The 19111-nt window shown below is 39.6% G+C and overlaps 1 protein-coding gene and 1 pseudogene across 1 annotated transcript; one reads left to right on the top strand and one right to left on the bottom strand.

Moving 5' to 3' along the window:
• Positions 1-983: 983 nt before the first annotated feature.
• LOC130471089 (uncharacterized) lies at positions 984-1084 on the bottom strand (annotated as a pseudogene).
• Positions 1085-2142: 1058 nt separating this feature from the next.
• LOC130469882 (uncharacterized) lies at positions 2143-2970 on the top strand. The gene is made up of 2 exons (XM_056839399.1): positions 2143-2363; positions 2454-2970. Exons 1-2 carry the CDS (start codon positions 2143-2145, stop codon positions 2968-2970), a joined length of 738 nt encoding a protein of 245 aa, XP_056695377.1.
• Positions 2971-19111: the final 16141 nt, after the last annotated feature.

Consider the following 19111-nt stretch of genomic DNA (forward strand, 5'->3'; position numbering starts at 1 on the left):
CATGATCATCATTGCTAGATAGTTGAATTCATTTCCCCCGATTTCCCTAGTCTATCCCCGACTCCCTAACATCTCCCTTTCTTGATTCAATTTAGCATAATTCGTAGTTTTTAGATTCATAAAAGTGACAATTCAAAACCAAATTCTTGTTCGAAGTAGATTGACTTTCAAACTCGATAACCACCGTTTCTTTGGGACGATCCCTTTGCTTACCGCTAGCCGGTAGTTGAGTGGTTTTATAAATATTGTTTGCATAGGTTATTTTCTATCAACGACGGAAAATACACCTATCAAAATGGCGCCGTTGCCGGGGAAACGGTTGTTGTTTTTGAGTTTTAGTTGAGACTAGTTCATCATTAGAAAATACAAAAACATTGCAATTTCGCTTAGCTTTCTTTTTCCTTGGCATTGCTCACGGTTTTTCTTGAGTTTGTATGCTTGTTAGGGGGCGTGCTCGTCAAAGGATCCTCCATCCTCTTGACCTTGAATTGGAGAGGACACTTAGGAGACAAAGGCGTGTACGGTCTAGCTCATCAAGCAATAACAGATTCGCATCGTTGAGTGTTGGTGAGGAACAACAAGAGAGTGAGCAAGTGTTTGAGAACATGGCGCTCCCGGTTAAGAACTTGGGAATACCAAGGGCATTCGAAACTACATGTGGCATTCAAGCCCTAACAACGGGTGCCAACAACTTTGAGATCAAGCCCGCCTTGATCAATTTGGTGCAAAGCCACCCCTTTTGTGGGAAGAGTAATGAATCACCTCACGAACATCTCAAACAGTTCGAGCACTATTGTGTCACAATCAAGCACAATGGTTTCACATCGGATTATGTGAGGTTGACATTGTTTCGGTTCTCTCTACTTGGGCGAGCAAGTGATTGGCTTGACAAGGAGGTCAAGCCCAACTCACTTCGCACTTGGACCAAAGTGACAAGTGCATTCTTAAACAAGTTCTACTCGCATGGGAAGACGGTGGAGTGTCGCCACAAGATCCAATCCTTTGAGCAAAAGCGAGATGAGTCACTCTTCGAAGCTTGGGTTCGTTTCAAGGAGTACCAAAGGAAATGCCCACACCATGGGATTCCTAAATAGTTGTTGCTCCAAACATTTTACTTGGGGTTGAGTCCAAGTTCGAAGATAAGTCTTGATCCGGGCGCGGGAGGCCCCATTATGAATAAAATTGAGGATGAAATAGAGGAAATCATTGAGGATGTAGTTCAAAACTACCAATCTTGGCATGTAGGCACAAGGAATTATGATGGGAAAGGTAGAAGTGAAGATGGTAAGGGTTCGGTGTACGCCATAGAGCAAGCACGGATGATAGAGAACCTTACCTCACGCTTGGAGAAGCTCGAAAACACACCATTCGCGGGGAGAGCTTCGAGCCAACCGCCATCACCGTCTACAATCCCTCCTCCCTCGGCCACTCTTCTCTCTAAGGGGAAGGGCAAGGTTAGTTCTTATGGCTCAATGCCTCCGGGCACATTCTTTTGTGAAAATTGCCAAGACTATAGTCATTCCCCCTATGCATGCCCCTTAGCTCATAACTTGTCATTTGTGGATTATGGCCCTTCGTATGAAGGAGAGTTTGATGTAGAGTATGCTAATGCCATTAATGAGAGGTCTAGGAATGATAACCCTAACAATCCTAATTTTGCTAGGCAACCTAGAGGGACCTCCATGTATGGTTCCCACCAAGGCTATGGCCAAGGAAGTGGGTATGATAGCCAAAATCGAGGTGGCTATAGAACACAAGCTATCAAAGCCAAGCGCCCTTTGGTCAAGCTCAAGGTTTTGGCAATCAAGGCCAATACAACCAAGGGGGTTATAATCCCAACCATCAAGGTGGAGGGGGTTATAAATACTCTTATAGGCAATTTAGGGGTGCCTCAAGTGGGGGTTATACTTTGAACTCGGGAGTTCCTTATGGTGCATCTCAATTGCCACCTCCCGGATTCAATGGACCGAGGACCTTTGGCAACCAATATCAAGAAAACCTTAGTGGTTATGGCGTTGCACCTCCACACTACCGCCTCTCAAGTCTAATCTTGAGGCTCTCATGGAGACGTTTGTGGGGGCGCAAGCCAAGAAGAATGTCGAGTTTGAGGATGGATTCAAACAATCCAACACTCACTTGAAGATGATTGAGACCCAACTTGCTCAGCTAGCTAGCGCTATCAAAAAGCAACAAGTGCATATAAGTCTCCCACCCCAAGGTCAACCTCCTAAGAAATTGTATGCCATTGTGGCAAGGAGTGGGAAGACCTTAGATGATAGTGCTACGCATGTTGAAGCTCCTAGCTCTAGGGGTGAGAGTTCTATGGGAAATGAGTCCTCGGACCGTGATGATGCGGAAGAGAAGTCTCATGTCGACGACATGAGTGATGGTGATAAGTCGAAGGAGACTCCTCTTCCTCCTCTCCCAGCTCCTTTTTCCCCCTATCCCCATAGACACAAATGGGATGTGCAATTCGCAAAATTTCTTGTGATTCTTCGACAATTGTATGTCACTATCCCCTTTACGGATGCTTTGAAACAAATGCCTTCTTATACGAGATTTCTCAAGGAAATCTTGAGTGGGAAGCGAGATCTTGACGTAAAGGAGACGGTGAACCTCACCGAGAATTATAGTGCTATCATTCTTAACAAAACGCCACCGAAACTCAAAGACCCGGGAAGTTTTTCTATCTCTTGTGCTATTAAGGAGCTTGAAATAAGCAATTCCATGTATGATTTGGGTGCTAGCGTTAATATACTACCTTTTTCGGTGTTTGCCAAGCTTGACGTTGGAGATCTTGTCCCAACCAACATCACCTTGCAACTTGCCGACCGTTCGGTCAAGTATCCTATTGTTAAGGTTGAGGATGTTCCCCTAGTGGTTGGCGAGCACACTTTCCTTGTGGATTTCGTTGTCTTGGACATTGATGAGGATGCCCATACCCCCATTATCTTGGGGAGGCCATTTTAAGCCACCGCGGGTGCTCTTATCGATGTGCAAGAAGGACTAATCACTTTGAAAGCGGGAGACGCCAAGGCTAGTTTCAAGCTTGCAATTGATGAACATTGTTTCTCTAAAATGAAAAGTTGCATGAAAATTGACACTCTTGCTTGTGTTGAGAACAAACACTCTTGTGCTAATTCTTCTAACAATTTTCATGTTTCTAAGTGTGTTAATGAGCTTGCTAGGTCCTCTCTTGATGACAAGAATGTCCATGGAGTCCCAAAGGCGCTTGGGGATGAGCTTGAAGATGTTGTAACCATCCCTGAGATATTTGAAATGCATGTTGATGATGATAATGGAGCTAAACCCTCCAAAGTTTTTCATCGATCGGCTAAGAAAGCCAAGAAGTCAGCTAAGAGTCCATCGTGTCCCGAGGAGGGGCATGTTGGTGGATTATTTGGTTTCCGCCTCTTGAATGGTGATGTCGGTAAGATTTTTGTGCCCAAAGGGGCAAAGAAATGCATGTTGACTAGTGTTGACCCAAGGTTGGTTGTCTTTGACCCCCCTTGACCTTTTGGGGGGGTCCGTCAAGCTAATGACGTTAAACGAGCGCTACCGGGAGGCAACCCGTGTATTGGTCTCATTCTTGTCCCCCCATGAGCTTTGGGGGGATTCGTCAAGCTAATGACGTTAAACGAGCGCTACCCGGGAGGCAACCCGGTTGTCTAACTCCTAGCTTTAGTTTTTATTTGATTTTGTGCTTTAATTTCCATTAATTTGTTCTATTTTCGATTTAAATAGGAAGCTTGTGAAAATAGTGCAAAATCTTGTTTTGTGCGACCGAACGTGTCCTGTTGTTCGGTCGCACAAAACTCGTTTTTGAGGCAGAATGGCAAATCTTTGGCACTCGATCGCACAGCTCTGAAAATTCGACCGCACAAGGTCTGTGCGACCGAATGATCTTTTCCGTGCTATCGCACAGGTCTGTGCGACCGAACAACTTATTCTGTTCGATCGCACAACCTGGCGGGGTTGCCATTGCATGCATTTATTCGAAATTTCGCAAAGTTTCTTTTCTTTTCTTCTTCATTCGTCCGAATCTCATTCTCTCACTTCTCCATTACTCTCTTCTCTCACTTACTACTACTACTCCTCATCAATTTCACTTACTTCCCTTCACAAATTTCACTTCCCATTCATCAAATTCTCTCATTCTCATTCATCCCAACCCCCAAAATCCCCAAAATTTCAGATTTTTTTTGCAAAACACCCAATTTCTAGGGTTTTTGTGAAATTGTTCTCAATTGTGTGTGTGGTAAATTGGAGCTCTAGAGGCATCTTGGGATCGATTCTAGTCCACTTCCTTTGCTTGTGGTGATGATTTCTTTCCCTTAATTCTTATTTTTTCATTCCATTTTCACCATGTTCATAAAATGTTTGAATTTTCTGAAATTTTTGATTTTTGGGTGTTAGTTGATGCATGTTTGTGTTAAGTTTAGTCTTTAATTGTCTAGATGAGCTTTGCATGTTTAATTCCTTGTTCCATTTAAGCTCTAGACTTTTTGAGATGATTTAATGAGATTTTGGGATACTTTGATTTTATTTGTTTGTGGTGGTTAGTATGGAGTAATGTGGTTCGTTCAAGCTTGTTGAGGAGTTTGCGTAATGTTTAGAGCTTGATGAGGAATTGATGAAGATCGTTAACTCTTAGCTCTTGTAGTTGTTCGTTCGTCCTAGATTGTGAACTAACTTAGTTTATCCCTCTTTGTGTTTCTTGGTCTGTTTCTTTTTGTTTTGTAGATTTTTGCTTAGCATCAACTCATTTCAATGGCACCAAAGCTATCAAAGAAGAACCCCACCACAACCGAGGCCGCGATCACCTCTTCATCAAAGAGGAAAGCAACAACGGCACCAACCCCTCCAAACATGGAAACTTACGGAATTGAGTTCACCGAGCAACACTCTTGGGACTTCTTTGAGGTCCATTCCAAGAGGACTATTAAGCCCACTAAGTTCTTTCATCGGGAATGCGTTCATAGCTTGGGGGTTGAGGCTAAGGTTGACAAGTTACTCAAGGGCCTAGGGTGGGAAGAGTTTGCAAAGATGAATGCCCCTACATACAAAAGGGTGACTTTGGAGTTCCTCTCCTTGGCTCGAAAGAACTTTGTAGAAGATGAGGATGGTGACAAAGTAGTGGAATTGAGCTTCCAAGTTTTCGGGCTCCAATACAAGTTGAATAACAACCAAATCAATTCCCTCCTCTCCATCAAAACGAATATCGGTTACATCGTGAATCCAAGGGCCGAGTGTGCTAATGACTATAATGAAAACATTTGGTGGAGAGAGCTCACCGGAGATGATGGAGATTTCTTCTCCGCCTCGGCTAAGTCTTCCTCATTCCATCATCCGGCCATCCGGATCATGAGCCACCTCCTCATCTATGCCCTTTTCTCTAAGGGAGCTACCGGTGCCTAGTTGGGCACGGAACTTGGTGGTTTGTGGTTGGCCACTCAAGAGAAGCAAGGTGTGCTCGATTTCGGGCAATTGCTCATTTCCCGGATCATTGAGGTGCGGGATAGCCATTTGAACAAATCCGACATCCCCCTTGGTGGCATGCTCACTCTTCTTGTTCGGCTTCTACCGAACAACCCTCATGGCAAAGAGATGGATGCTTTGCCTCCCGTGGCCGGTGGTGAGTTCTTAAACATTCGGGCGATGTATAATGCTACTTGGATCCACTGCACCACCAACGAGACGCAATGGATTTGGCTTGTGAAAAAAGCCGATTGTGTTAGGTTATGATACATATGACAATTCATAAATCATGCGGAAAAACCATTTAGCCAGGAATACATATTATTTACACATAATCATATAGCATAGTTTAGATGGATACTCTTTGTTGCGTGCCTTCCCTAGCTGCGCCCGAACCGAACAAGAACAAGTCTTTAGGACTCCAAGTGTCGTCCCTCCGTAGATAGTCCACAGCACGTCCGGATCCGCCTTAAGATTGACCAACTAGAATCGCCCTTAAGGTACTAAAAATTTCGGCACTTATGAGCAAGGAATGTGACTGAATTTTTCTCTCAAAAAACTCACTTTGAATACTTGAAAAACTTATGAAAATATGTGACCCTAGGCACCTATTTATAGAGTTATGGAAAGGGTTTTGGAATCCTATTAGGATACTAATTTATTTAATTATAACCCTACTAGGACTCTAATTAAATAATCATTATCTAATAGTTTTAGGATTTAATCACACTTCGAATCCTGATTGCTTCAGGATTCCCGCACAAGCATTGCACGAGCACCGTACACCCGCGCAAGCCTTGCGGCCCACGCTAGGCGCACAGCGCTCCGCCCACTGCTGTGCTCTCGCGCGCGCGCCCAAGGCCTTGGCTGGGCCTGGCCTTGCGCTGGGCCTGGTCGAGGCTTGGCGTGCGATGGTGCGCGTTGGCTCGCTGGGCGACGGCCTGGCTTCGTGCTGGGCCTTCGTCTAGCGGGCCTCGTCCGATGCTAATTCGTACGATACGCTTCCGATTAAATTCCCGATTCCGGAATTCATTTCCGACACGAACAATATTTAATATTTCCGATTCCGGAATTAATTTCCGTTTCGAACAAATATTTAATATTTCCGTTTCCGGAATTATTTTCCGATTTCCGATAATATTTTCGATTCTGACAATATTTCCGTTTCCGGCAATATTTCCGATTCTGGCAATATTTCCATTTCCGATAATATTTTCCGATACGTACCATGTTTCCGTTTCCGGCAACATCTACGACTTGGATAATATTTATATTTCCGATACGATCCATATTTCCGTTTCCGGCAATATTATCGTTTCCGGAGTATTCATTTCTTGCCTGTGACGATCTCAGCTCCCACTGAAACCAAGATCCGTCGATTCCGAATATCCATAGATGGAGTATTTAATGCCATTAAATACTTGATCCGTTTACGTACTATTTGTGTGACCCTACGGGTTCAGTCAAGAGTAAGCTGTGGATTAATATCATTAATTCCACTTGAACTGAAGCGGCCTCTAGCTAGGCATTCAGCTCACTTGATCTCACTGAATTATTAACTTGTTAATTAATACTGAACCGGATTTATTAGACTTAACATTGAATGCATACTTGGACCAAGGGCATTATTTCCTTCAGTCTCCCACTTGTCCTTAGGGACAAGTGTGCATTTCCTAATTCCTTTGTCGCTCGATGCTTGCTCTTGAACATAAGGTAAGAGTTGTCATCCTTATTATGTCCAGAGGTGTTCCTCGGTTTCAGAGTTCAACTGATCAAATAAACAGATAATCATAGCCTATGATTCATCCGAGCACGGCCATGCATTTCACAGTTTCTAGCTCTCCGAGTGGCCTTGTACAACTTTTAAGCATCTCATCCCGATTTATGGGAGGACAATCCCAATCTTGCGATCTTGAGATTACACTTCGTTTGATAGGTGCTTACCTGAGCGTTGCCTTTATAGCCTCCTTTTACGGTGCGACGGTTGGTCAACGTCAAAGCAACCAGTTCTCAAACAAGTAATCTCAAATCACTCAGGTATTGAGGATTTAGTGTCCAATAATTTTAATGAAATTTACTTATGACAGATTTTCATCTCTTACAGTAAAGTTTCATAGGTCTTGTCCGATACTAGTCTTCCCAAAGTAAGTATCTATGCAAATGATTATGACATTGCCATGTCCACATAGTTCAAGAAACAGAACTACTAGTCATCTTGCATTCTAATCGTCTAACGTTTTCTATGCGTCCAATTTTATAGAAAACTCCGACTAGGGACCATTTTCAACCTTTGACATTCAAGTTCACTTGATAGACATTTCTTAGTCACAGGACTGGTCCGGACAGTCTATCTTGAATATATCGTCAAATTGAAGGGACTCATCATTTAATACTAAACCAAGATTAAATGGAATATGAAAATACATTTCATATATGATAAATGTTCAACCCCATTGTTTTACAACCATGGGCCTCAAACCCATCTTCTAAAACAGTTCATGGAATTTCAAAGCTCTGCTTGATTTCCAGTGCTATAATGTAAGTGTTGCTTCTCACTTGTTGCATAGGTTTAGTTATCATGCTTTGGCAATCTTAATATCCTTTTCATCGAATGTCTCTTCGAGATAGGATGATAAGATCTTTTGAGTGTGTTTAGTTTGTGATCTATTCTTTCTAGCTACAAGAGTGGTTCTACGCATTTTGCAATGAAGAGCCATCAAGTCATCAGACATGTGATCTACCCAAGTTCAATGAAAAACTCATTAATATAAACAACTCTGTTTTATTGCTTCTTAGGCAATAAGTACTTTTACTTCAACTGTTTAGGTTGCTAGTGATGCTTTGTTTGGATTTGCTTATCCAAGCAGTTCACAGATATGTGGATGACTTTCCAGCTGTATCTTTGAACATAGAAATTAATATTTTAATTTCCCACGCAACAACTCATGGTATCCAATCCATGTTGCCATTTCAAAACACGATGCTCTATAGCTCGTCCTTATCAATGGATAACTCCAAAGGATCTTGCTTGATCCTTTGCCAGTGTTTATGCGTGTAGCATCAATATTTAGCATATCTTTATTTCCTTGAATCAAGAACTATTCCTATGTACCTTTTCAAGTACCATAAGTATTCTTGATCTCAATCTAGTTGATCTTTACTTAGATCAATAAAGATTGGTATATGTTCGTCATGGCTAAAGTCATACGATACGTTTTTGGCGATCCTCATATTATATCATACATGATAAATTCTTTTGCAGAATAATTCCCAATTGAATTCTATTCATGTAACTTTAGCTCATCTAGTTTCAATAGATACTAAATCCAGCTAAATTCTTTGACATATAATATAGGTTTAAGAATCTTACATAGATTCTTTGATGTTTAACTTAGTAAATGCTTATACATAGTTCAAACATCCTTTACTTAGATTTATTCATATGGGTCGAATATCTCCAATGGAGTCTTTCGTGTTTGATTTAGTAAATGCCATTACTTAATCCAAAACAATATCATAAGATCTTTGTAAATAGATCTTAATACCCAGTATGTACTAAGTTTCGCCATGGTCCATCATTGATGAATAATTTCAAATCTAAGTCATTAGCATTTGAATGTTATTTCACAATAGAGAGATATGTGTGATACACATAGGACCAAATAAGTTTTACGTACTCCCACTAAACTTCTTATATATCTATAAGAATCATGTATATTTTATGAAACTAAAATGCTTATTAGCTTCACTAAAATACAATTCCAATTCCCAATTGCTTGCTTAAATCTGTACTTAGATTTTATAAGCTAGCTTTCCTTTTCAAGCATTTATTTGGATCCACAAATCCTATGACATACCATGTACATAGTTTATTCCAACATTTGATTGAGGAATACGTTTTGTCATCCAATTGCTATATGTACCAATATGCAATCATTGCTTGAATTATAGACTTGAGCATTACGATTATGCATGAGGTTTCAACACAATCCACACCGTGAATTTGCTTGTAACCTTTTAGCAACTAATCTAGCTTTGTGTTGTGAACACAATTTCATGTTTGATGGTTTTTATCCTTAAAACAGACTTGCAACCAATAGGTGTGAAACTATTCTTGCAAATCAACAAAATTTCAATTTTGTCATCAAAACATTGAGTATGTTTTATGGCCTCTAACCATTTAAAACATTTGAGTCTATATATGGCCTCTAACCATTTTAGGGAATCTGGGTTTCGTCATAGCTTTCTTACAAGTCACAAACTCATTAATCTACATGAAATAGTTTGACTGCAAGTTGTAGGTTTCTTCACTATCTAATAGAAGAATTGCATAGTTTCAGGGACCCGAACTCCATGTTTCTTCACTATCTAATAGAAGAATCTCACAGTTTCAGTGATTTGAACTCTATGCCTACTTGGGTATAGAACATCAAACAACAGAATATCAATAGCCACCTGAAAGTCCTTTGAATATTCTGTTCTCCTTGAAGCACTTGTAAAGTCTATGCCTACTTGGGTATAGAACATCAAACAACAGAATATCAATAGCCACTTGAAAGTCCTTTGAATATTCTGTTCTCCTTGAAGCACTTGTAAAGTCTTCTAAGAGATGTCTATTCTTTAAAGCCACTTCTAAAGTCCTTAAAGAATAAGTTCGGATTTTCTGAAGCACTTCGAAAAGCCTCCGGAATGTCCATTTATGTTTGTTGTTCGCCTCGAAGACTTTCGAGGTCCATTTTCTCCCACTTGTGATTTTGGAAACGAATCTCCAAAAGGACATTATTTCGAGCAAACAAACATTATGTTCTCAAAAATTCGTGGTAGAAACAATACCCTTGTGTCTCATTTGAATAAATCACAATGAAACATATATCTATACTTGGGCCTTAGTTTGTTGAATAACAAACACTAAGCTCCCACTGAGTTTAGGAGCTCTTTAGATATATTATGAAAAGATATTCTGAAATTACTTTTCAATAGCTTTGACGAATTTGGTTTAGTTTGGTGGTAGTTGAGCATTTTGTTTTAGAAATTATAGGAAAAGTCTTTATGATTCATCATTGATCGAATCAAGTACTAATTGACTTCGATCATTCCAACGTAGATATGTCATATCTTATGGAGCTAGATTGTGAAATTACAACACACAATCATTGATGATCATATTTGGTCTCAAGTAATCATCAACATGATCTAACCTAGATCTTTATGATTTCTTCCTAAGTGGATTTTATACTTCTGAATCTTTGAACTTAGCCAAACAGATTCAACTTATATCACATTTGAGTAAATAAACCTATATTCACTCAAAACCATGTGAAATAATAAAGTCATAAAACCTTTCTTTAGCTTTGAACTCTATCGTCTAGGCGTTCTAACAATAGTTCATATTCTTTGTTACTTTCAACAAGTAAGACTAGCTTGTCTTAAGTTGATCTAGAAATCAACCAACTTTCAAAAAGTCCATCAAAATAGAGCTTATGAATGTTAACTTGTTGATATGGTCTAAGCAACAATGCCAAAGATTAATGGAACTCAAATCAAGGGTTTGATTTGAACCTAGTAAAGTTCTTTAAAGAGTTGTTTGTTTTAATCAAGCATATTGACTCAACCTGTAATTGACCATTTCATTCAAATAAACAAACAAACAAGCATTGTTTTTGTTCTTCTGAATGTGAGTCTTTCTGTGTTTGAAGCAGAAATTTAGGTATGCTGATTATGGAACAAAATAGCCATTAAGTTCCAGCCTTTGAAAGGACTTAAAACAAACTAGATGACCCTACAACTAATGTAGCATTGCCATGCTTCATTTCCCACTTGTAGGTCATTAGTGTATCCTAGCTTCCATTGTTTGAGTTATTACCGAAGTAAGAACCTCAAGCGGTATATGATACCAAGGAAGTTTGATTGCTAGGTCACTTCTCTTTAAACATAAACTTATAGGTAGAAACGGAATCGTAAATTCCTTTCATTTGTTCCTCGTTTTCCTATTTCTTGTACCCTTTCTTATAGTCTTAAGAATTGAATTCTTTAGTGTTGACTTTTATACTTTGTTAGACATGTCCAATGTCACCCCAACAAGGTTCTTACCATTTAATTTATGTTGAATATTAAGTTTCAACTAGATGATCTTACCAGAAGCTTCTAAAGTTCTCTAAGCATCGATCTATTCGAATGTCTAGGGACTAGACTCATTCGAGAATTAAATGGACAAAGATATTAGGTTGTTAACCATTGGTAAAGCTGAGCGTATTAAACTCAATGCTTTATGATCTCAAAACTACATTGTATTTTGAATTTACAAGCACCAATCGGTTTGCCATTCGACTTTGATACTCGAAAACAACCATAAAAGTCGATATAAGAAACGTACATTTTAATTTGCTCACTTTCTCTCATTTCCGTGAATCGTTCTTGGATTCATTACCAATCGAGGAAATTTACTGTTACCTTTCTAAAAGGATTTATTGCAGTGCAAGATATTTAATTATAAACAATAATTAAAACATACATTGAAGCATGCAAAGTCTAAACATTTATCATGAATAATAACTTGAAAATGAAAGCAATCATGCAATTTAAACAAGTCATTAGCATTTTATTCGAATTATGTGTTCCGGCAGGTGTGAATAAAATGATTCCAAGACCCTAAAATCATTGAAGAACTAAGCACAGTTTGTCGACTTAATCCTAAAACATCTTAGGTAAGCAAAAGCCTTTTGCTAATAGTCTAGAAACTATTCTTGGTTGATAGGTACGTCTAAGAACTTATTAGGTAAACCTATCGAGTTTGCCACGACATAAAAGGACTCCTTACTTATATCGTTGAGTTTTACCAAAACTAACATGTACTCACAATTATTTGTGTACCTTGCCCCTTTAGGACCAATAAGTAACACCTCGCTGAGCGAAAACTATTACTAGATTGATGTAAAGGATATCCAAGCAAGTGTATATTTTGGCATGGCACCTTTTAACTCAATTTTTAAGTTTGGAACTTAAGGCTCTTACTATGTTGGTTAGATTTTAAGTGAACTAAAATCCTTAATCATGCAACATAATCAAGCCACAATCTCATGCATAATTAAGACATATTTAAAGCAATAAATAACTTAAAGCATGCATAAGATAAATGTGATCTAGTATGGCCCGACTTCATCTTGAAGCTTTAACTTCAAAGTCCGTCTTGAAAATCTCCGTGGGAGGCACCATTTTCTTCAAATAGGATAAGCTATAATTAAAACTAATTACAACTATTTGATGGTACGCAGACCATATTTGAATTGAAAAACAACTTTGGTACTTTGGACCAATTACATTCAAATTAATGGTACGCAGACCATATTTTCTATCCTATTTGGGCCATACTAGTCACTTCATAACCTGCAAAACAGTACATATACAATATATACCATTCACCCATTCATTATCATGAATGGCCCACATAGCTGGTTAGTAAAACACATTATGCATCACGTAAACATTTGCAGCAATTAATCAAGGGCACCAATAATCTACCAATTATTCAGTCCTTATTAATTCTAATCAAGTTGTTTTAACCTTAAGGTTTTGTAGACCTAATTAAGAGTTTATGACTAAAAGCGCTCCCACTTAAACCAATAAATTCATATGCTTTACTAATTTTAAACATAAAAATGTATTTCTAGTCTAACCGGAAACATACAAATTTAATTAAAATTTAAAGCTCATATAAATTTATAATTGAATCCAAAAAGTTTAATTTAATTTCAGTCGTATTTAAATTAATTCATGATTTTAATTTTAGTAAAATAATTAGAATAAATAAAATTTATTATAATTACAATATTCAAAATTAAAATCCAAGAAAATAATTTAAATTATTAATTTTAAAATTAATTAAAATTACGTAAACTGAAAATTTCAAATTAAACATTCAAAACGATCTAATCGCAACGCAAACACCCTACGCATCGCACGCCCATGGGCCACACGCACACAGCCATCGTTGGCCATGTGCGCGCAGCCCATGCGCTCGTCGCATAGCTGCTGCATCTTCCATCGCAAGCCATCGAACGCTGTGGTGCTCGCTGCGCGCGCTCCAGCGCTCGATGCACGCGAGCCATCGCTCGCTGTGTGCGCTCGCCAGTGCTCGCTGCGCGCGCTCCAGCGCTCGATGCACGCGAGCCATCGCTCGCTGTGCGCGCTCGCCAGCGCTCGCTGTGCGCACTCGCCAGCGCTCGCTGTGTGCGCTCGCCAGCGCTCGCTGTGCGCGCTCGCCAGCGCTCGCTGTGCGCGCTCGCTAGCGCTCGCTGTGCGCGAGCCATCGCTCGCTGGGCGCGAGCCATCGCTCGCTGGGCGCAGCACTCGTGGCACGCGAGCTTGCGCTCGCTGCGCGCGAGGCTGCGCGCGCTTGAGCGAGGCAGCGCGCGCTTGAGCGAGGCAGTGCGCGTTGTGGCTCAGCTCGCTTGCTGCCCACAAGCGACTGCCATGCCTTGCCTTCGCCCATGCCCATTCATTCATAGCTCGTGGCCCACGACACAAGGCAGGGCTACTGCCTTGTGCTCGTGCACCATGCCCCTGCTCATTGTATTCGTGCCGCACGGGCGACGAGCTCCCTTGCTCGTCGTCGCATGCCCGCACTATACAACACCCCTTAAGGGTAACACGAGGCGTCCATTGCTTTGTGCGTGCAAGTTATATGAACGAATCGCATAAAAAATTTAAAATTTATATTTAAAATTTATGAAAAATTAATAAATAATATTAATTTCATAATTTTAGGGCGAAAAATCGAAAATTTATTATTCAATTGATTTCCGATTATCATGGATTCAAGTCTAGGTCATAAAAATTTAAAATTTATCATAAATTTAAAATTTTTATGGTGGTTTTTAATCATAGGTTTCTAATTAAATTATAATTAATTATGAAAATTAAATTAATTCTAAATTATTCTAATTTTCAACAAATTAATCATAATTACAAATTAGATTGCATAATTAACAAGGCTAGGCATTCAAACTTGTTAAACATATACAGTAGGTCAATCAAAAATTCAAGTTTGAGAACTTCTTTTTACCATATTAGATTGACCTACTGTATATGTTTAACAAGTTTGAATGCCTAGCCTTGTTAATTATGCAATCTAATTTGTAATTATGATTAATTTGTTGAAAATTAGAATAATTTAGAATTAATTTAATTTTCATAATTAATTATAATTTAATTAGAAACCTATGATTAAAAACCACCATAAAAATTTTAAATTTATGATAAATTTTAAATTTTTATGACCTAGACTTGAATCCATGATAATCGGAAATCAATTGAATAATAAATTTTCGATTTTTCGCCCTAAAATTATGAAATTAATATTATTTATTAATTTTTCATAAATTTTAAATATAAATTTTAAATTTTTTATGCGATTCGTTCATATAACTTGCACGCACAAAGCAATGGACGCTTCGTGTTACCCTTAAGGGGTGTTGTATAGTGCGGGCATGCGACGACGAGCAAGGGAGCTCGTCGCCCGTGCGGCACGAATGCAATGAGCAGGGGCATGGTGCACGAGCACAAGGCAGCAGCCCTGCCTTGTGTCGTGGGCCACGAGCTATGAATGAATGGGCATGGGCGAAGGCAAGGCACGGCAGTCGCTTGTGGGCAGCAAGCGAGCTGAGCCACAACGCGCACTGCCTCGCGCAAGCGCGCGCAGCCTCGCGCGCAGCGAGCGCAATCTCGCGTGCCACGAGTGCTGCGCCCAGCGAGCGATGGCTCGCGCCCAGCGAGCGATGGCTCGCGCACAGCGAGCGCTGGCGAGCGCGCACAGCGAGCGATGGCTCGCGCACAGCGAGCGCTGGCGAGCGCGCACAGCGAGCGCTGGCGAGCGCGCACAGCGAGCGATGGCTCGCGTGCATCGAGCGCTGGAGCGCGCGCAGCGAGCACTGGCGAGCGCGGACAGCGAGCGATGGCTCGCGTGCATCGAGCGCTGGAGCGCGCGCAGCGAGCACCACAGCGTGCGATGGCTTGCGATGGAAGATGCAGCAGCTATGCGACGAGCGCATGGGCTGCGCGCACATGGCCAGCGATGGCTGTGTGCGTGTGGCCCATGGGCGTGCGATGCGTAGGGTGTTTGCGTTGCGATTAGATCGTTTTGAATGCTTAATTTGAAATTTTTCAGTTTACGTAATTTTAATTAATTTTTAAAATTAATAATTTAAATTATTTTCTTGGATTTTAATTTTGAATATTGTAATTATAATAAATTTTATTTATTCTAATTATTTTACTAAAATTAAAATCATGAATTAATTTAAATACGACTGAAATTAAATTAAACTTTTTGGATTCAATTATAAATTTATATCAGCTTTAAATTTTAATTAAATTTGTATGTTTCCGGTTAGACTTGAAATACATTTTTATGTTTAAAATTAGTAAAGCATATGAATTTATTGGTTTAAGTGGGAGCCCTTTTAGTCATAAACTCTTGATTAGGTCTACAAATCCTTAAGGTTAAAACAACTTGATTAGAATTAATAAGGACTGAATAATTGGTAGATTATTGGTGCCCTTGATTAATTGCTGCAAATGTTTACGTGATGCATAATGTGTTTTACTAACCAGCTATGTGGGCCATTCATGATAATGAATGGGTGAATGGTTATATTGTATATGTACTGTTTTGCAGGTTATAAGTGACTAGTTTGGCCCAAATAGGATAGAAAATATGGTCTGCGTACCATTAATTTGAATGTAATTGGTCTAAAGTACCAAAGCTGTTTTTCAATTCAAATATGGTCTGCGTACCATCAAATAGTTGTAATTAGTTATAGCTTATCCTATTTGAAGAAAATGGTGCCTCCCACGGAGATTTTCAAGACGGACTTTGAAGTCAAAGCTTCAAGATGAAGTCGGGCCATACTAGATCACATTTATCTTGTGCATGCTTTAAGTTATTTATTGCTTTAAATGTGTCTTAATTATGCATAAGATTGTGGCTTGATTATGTTGCATGATTAAGGATTTTAGTTCACTTAAAATCTAACCAACATAGTAAGATCCTTAAGTTCCAAACTTAAAAAAATTGAGTTATAAGGTGCCATGCCAAAATATACACTTGCTTGGATATCCTTTACATCAATCTAGTAATAGTTTTCGCTCAGCGAGGTGTTACTTATTGGTCCTAAAGGGGCAAGGTACACAAATAATTGTGAGTACATGTTAGTTTTGGTGAAACTCAACGATATAAGTAAGGAGTCCTTTTATGTCGTGGCAAAATCGATAGGTTTACCTAATAAGTTCTTAGACGTACCTATCAACCAAGAATAGTTTCTAGACTATTAGCAAAAGGTTTTTGCTTACCTAAGATGTTTTAGGATTAAGTCGACAAACTGTGCTTAGTTCTTCAATGATTTTAGGATCTTGGAATCATCTTATTCACACCTGCCGGAACACATAACTTGAATAAAATGCTTAATAAACATTGAATTATGCATGTATGCTAGAATTTAAGTTTATTAAGAGAAACTGTGAATGGTTATTTATTTGTTTATTCTTTTCAATTGTAGTTTTAAATATGGCAAACAACAATCAAAACATCATCATAGGTTCTGAGCTTATGGTCAAGCTGAACCTGGCAAATTTTCTTGAATGGGAAGCTAAGCTAGTTGAAATAGTCAAACTCAATGGACTTGAGTATGTACTGTCACATCCCATGCCAAGCTACTATGCCAGAGATATGACCCCTGAGAGATTTTACGCCTGGGATGCGGATCTCAAAAAGGTTATGAGTCTCATGCTGAACAATATCCCTGATGATTGGGCTAGAAGGTTTGTAGCCTATGAACCTTTTACGCTCATCAAGAATCTGAGGGATATCTGTCGTGGAAGCACGGAGGACAGGGACCTGAACGTCCATGAGTTGATTGAATCAATGTCTGGTCTAAAGGTTAGTTCTCCCAACAGGTGTTATAGGATGGAGGTCCAAGAAACACATGTTCAGCTCCTTCGCACTAAACAGAGGGTAGGCGTCCCACTGAGGTTCCATGTGGATCTTATGCGTTCATACTTTGATCGCCTAAGTCTACTAGGAACACCAATAAGCGAAAGGATGGCAGTCTCTATCTTGCTCAATTCACTCCACAGTGGGTTTGGTCGCTTCAAGCAACTACACCTAAGTGAACCAAGAGAAGAAACAGTTGCAGAATTTGTTCACCTTGTTAGAAAGGCTGAAATAATACTGAACTGTGAAGCCAAAGATTTACTCAAGGCTAGAAGGAGACCGTTCAAGAAAGGTGGAAAGTCCAAGGGCAATGCTAAATCAAAGCAGGACAAGTCCACATCAAGCTGTCTTTATTGTGATGGAATAGGCCATTACAAAATAGAATGTCCAAAGCTAAAGGAAGATCAGAAGAACGGAACAGTCGTTCCATCTTCAGGTATTTTCGTTATAGACTGTATACTTGCTAATTCAACTTCTTGGGTATTAGATACAGGTTGTGGCTCACACTTATGTTCCAATCCACAGGGACTAAGAAGAAGTAGAAAGTTAAGCAAGGGTGAAGTCGACCTACGAGTGGGAAATGGAGCACGGATTGCTGCATTAGCTGTAGGAACTTACTATTTGTCGTTGCCCTCCGGGCTAGTTTTGGAACTGGAAGAATGTTTCCATGTTCCAAGTCTTACTAAAAACATCATTTCAGTTTCTTGCTTAGATGCTAAGGGATTTTCCTTTTTAATAAAAGACAATAGTTGTTCGTTTTATTTTAAAGAGATGTTTTATGGATCTGCTAGATTAGTCAATGGACTTTATTTATTAGATCACGACAAACAAGTATATAACATAAATACCAAAAAGGCCAAAAAGGATGATTCAGATCTCACCTATCTGTGGCATTGTCGATTAGGCCATATAAACTTGAAACGCTTAGAAAGACTTCAAAAGGAAGGAATTCTAGAACCATTTGACTTAGAGGATTATGGTAAATGCCAATCATGTTTACTTGGCAAAATGACAAAGCAACCTTTCTCTAAAAGTCGGAGAAAGAGCAAATGAACTATTGGGTTTAATCCATACAGATGTATGTGGACCAATGAGTACAAATGCTAGAGGTGGTTTCAGCTACTTTATCACTTTCACTGATGACTTCAGTAGGTATGGTTATGTCTACCTAATGAAGCATAAGTCTGAATCCTTTGACAAATTCAAGGAATTTCAGAGTGAAATAGAGAATCAATTAGGCAAGAAGATTAAGGCACTGCGGTCTGATAGAGGCGGTGAATATCCGAGCTATGAATTTGATGACCATCTGAAAGAATGTGGAATTCTATCAGAATTGACTCCTCCTGGAACACCACAATGGAACGGTGTGTCGGAACGGAGGAACAGAACCTTGCTAGACATGGTCAGGTCAATGATGGGTCAGGCCGAACTTCCATTAGAATTTTGGGGACATGCACTAAATACAGCTGCACTCACTATAAATAGAGCTCCGTCTAAAGCTGTCGAAAAGACTCCATACGAATTATGGTTTGGAAAGCCTCCAAATGTGTCTTTTCTTAAGATTTGGGGATGTGAAGTATACGTCAAACGATTAATTTCAGACAAACTTCATCCAAAATCTGACAAATGTATCCTTGTGGGCTATCC

The sequence above is a fragment of the Spinacia oleracea genome, chromosome 3 (genome assembly GCF_020520425.1).
Source record: "Spinacia oleracea cultivar Varoflay chromosome 3, BTI_SOV_V1, whole genome shotgun sequence".
NCBI lineage: Eukaryota > Viridiplantae > Streptophyta > Magnoliopsida > Caryophyllales > Amaranthaceae > Spinacia > Spinacia oleracea.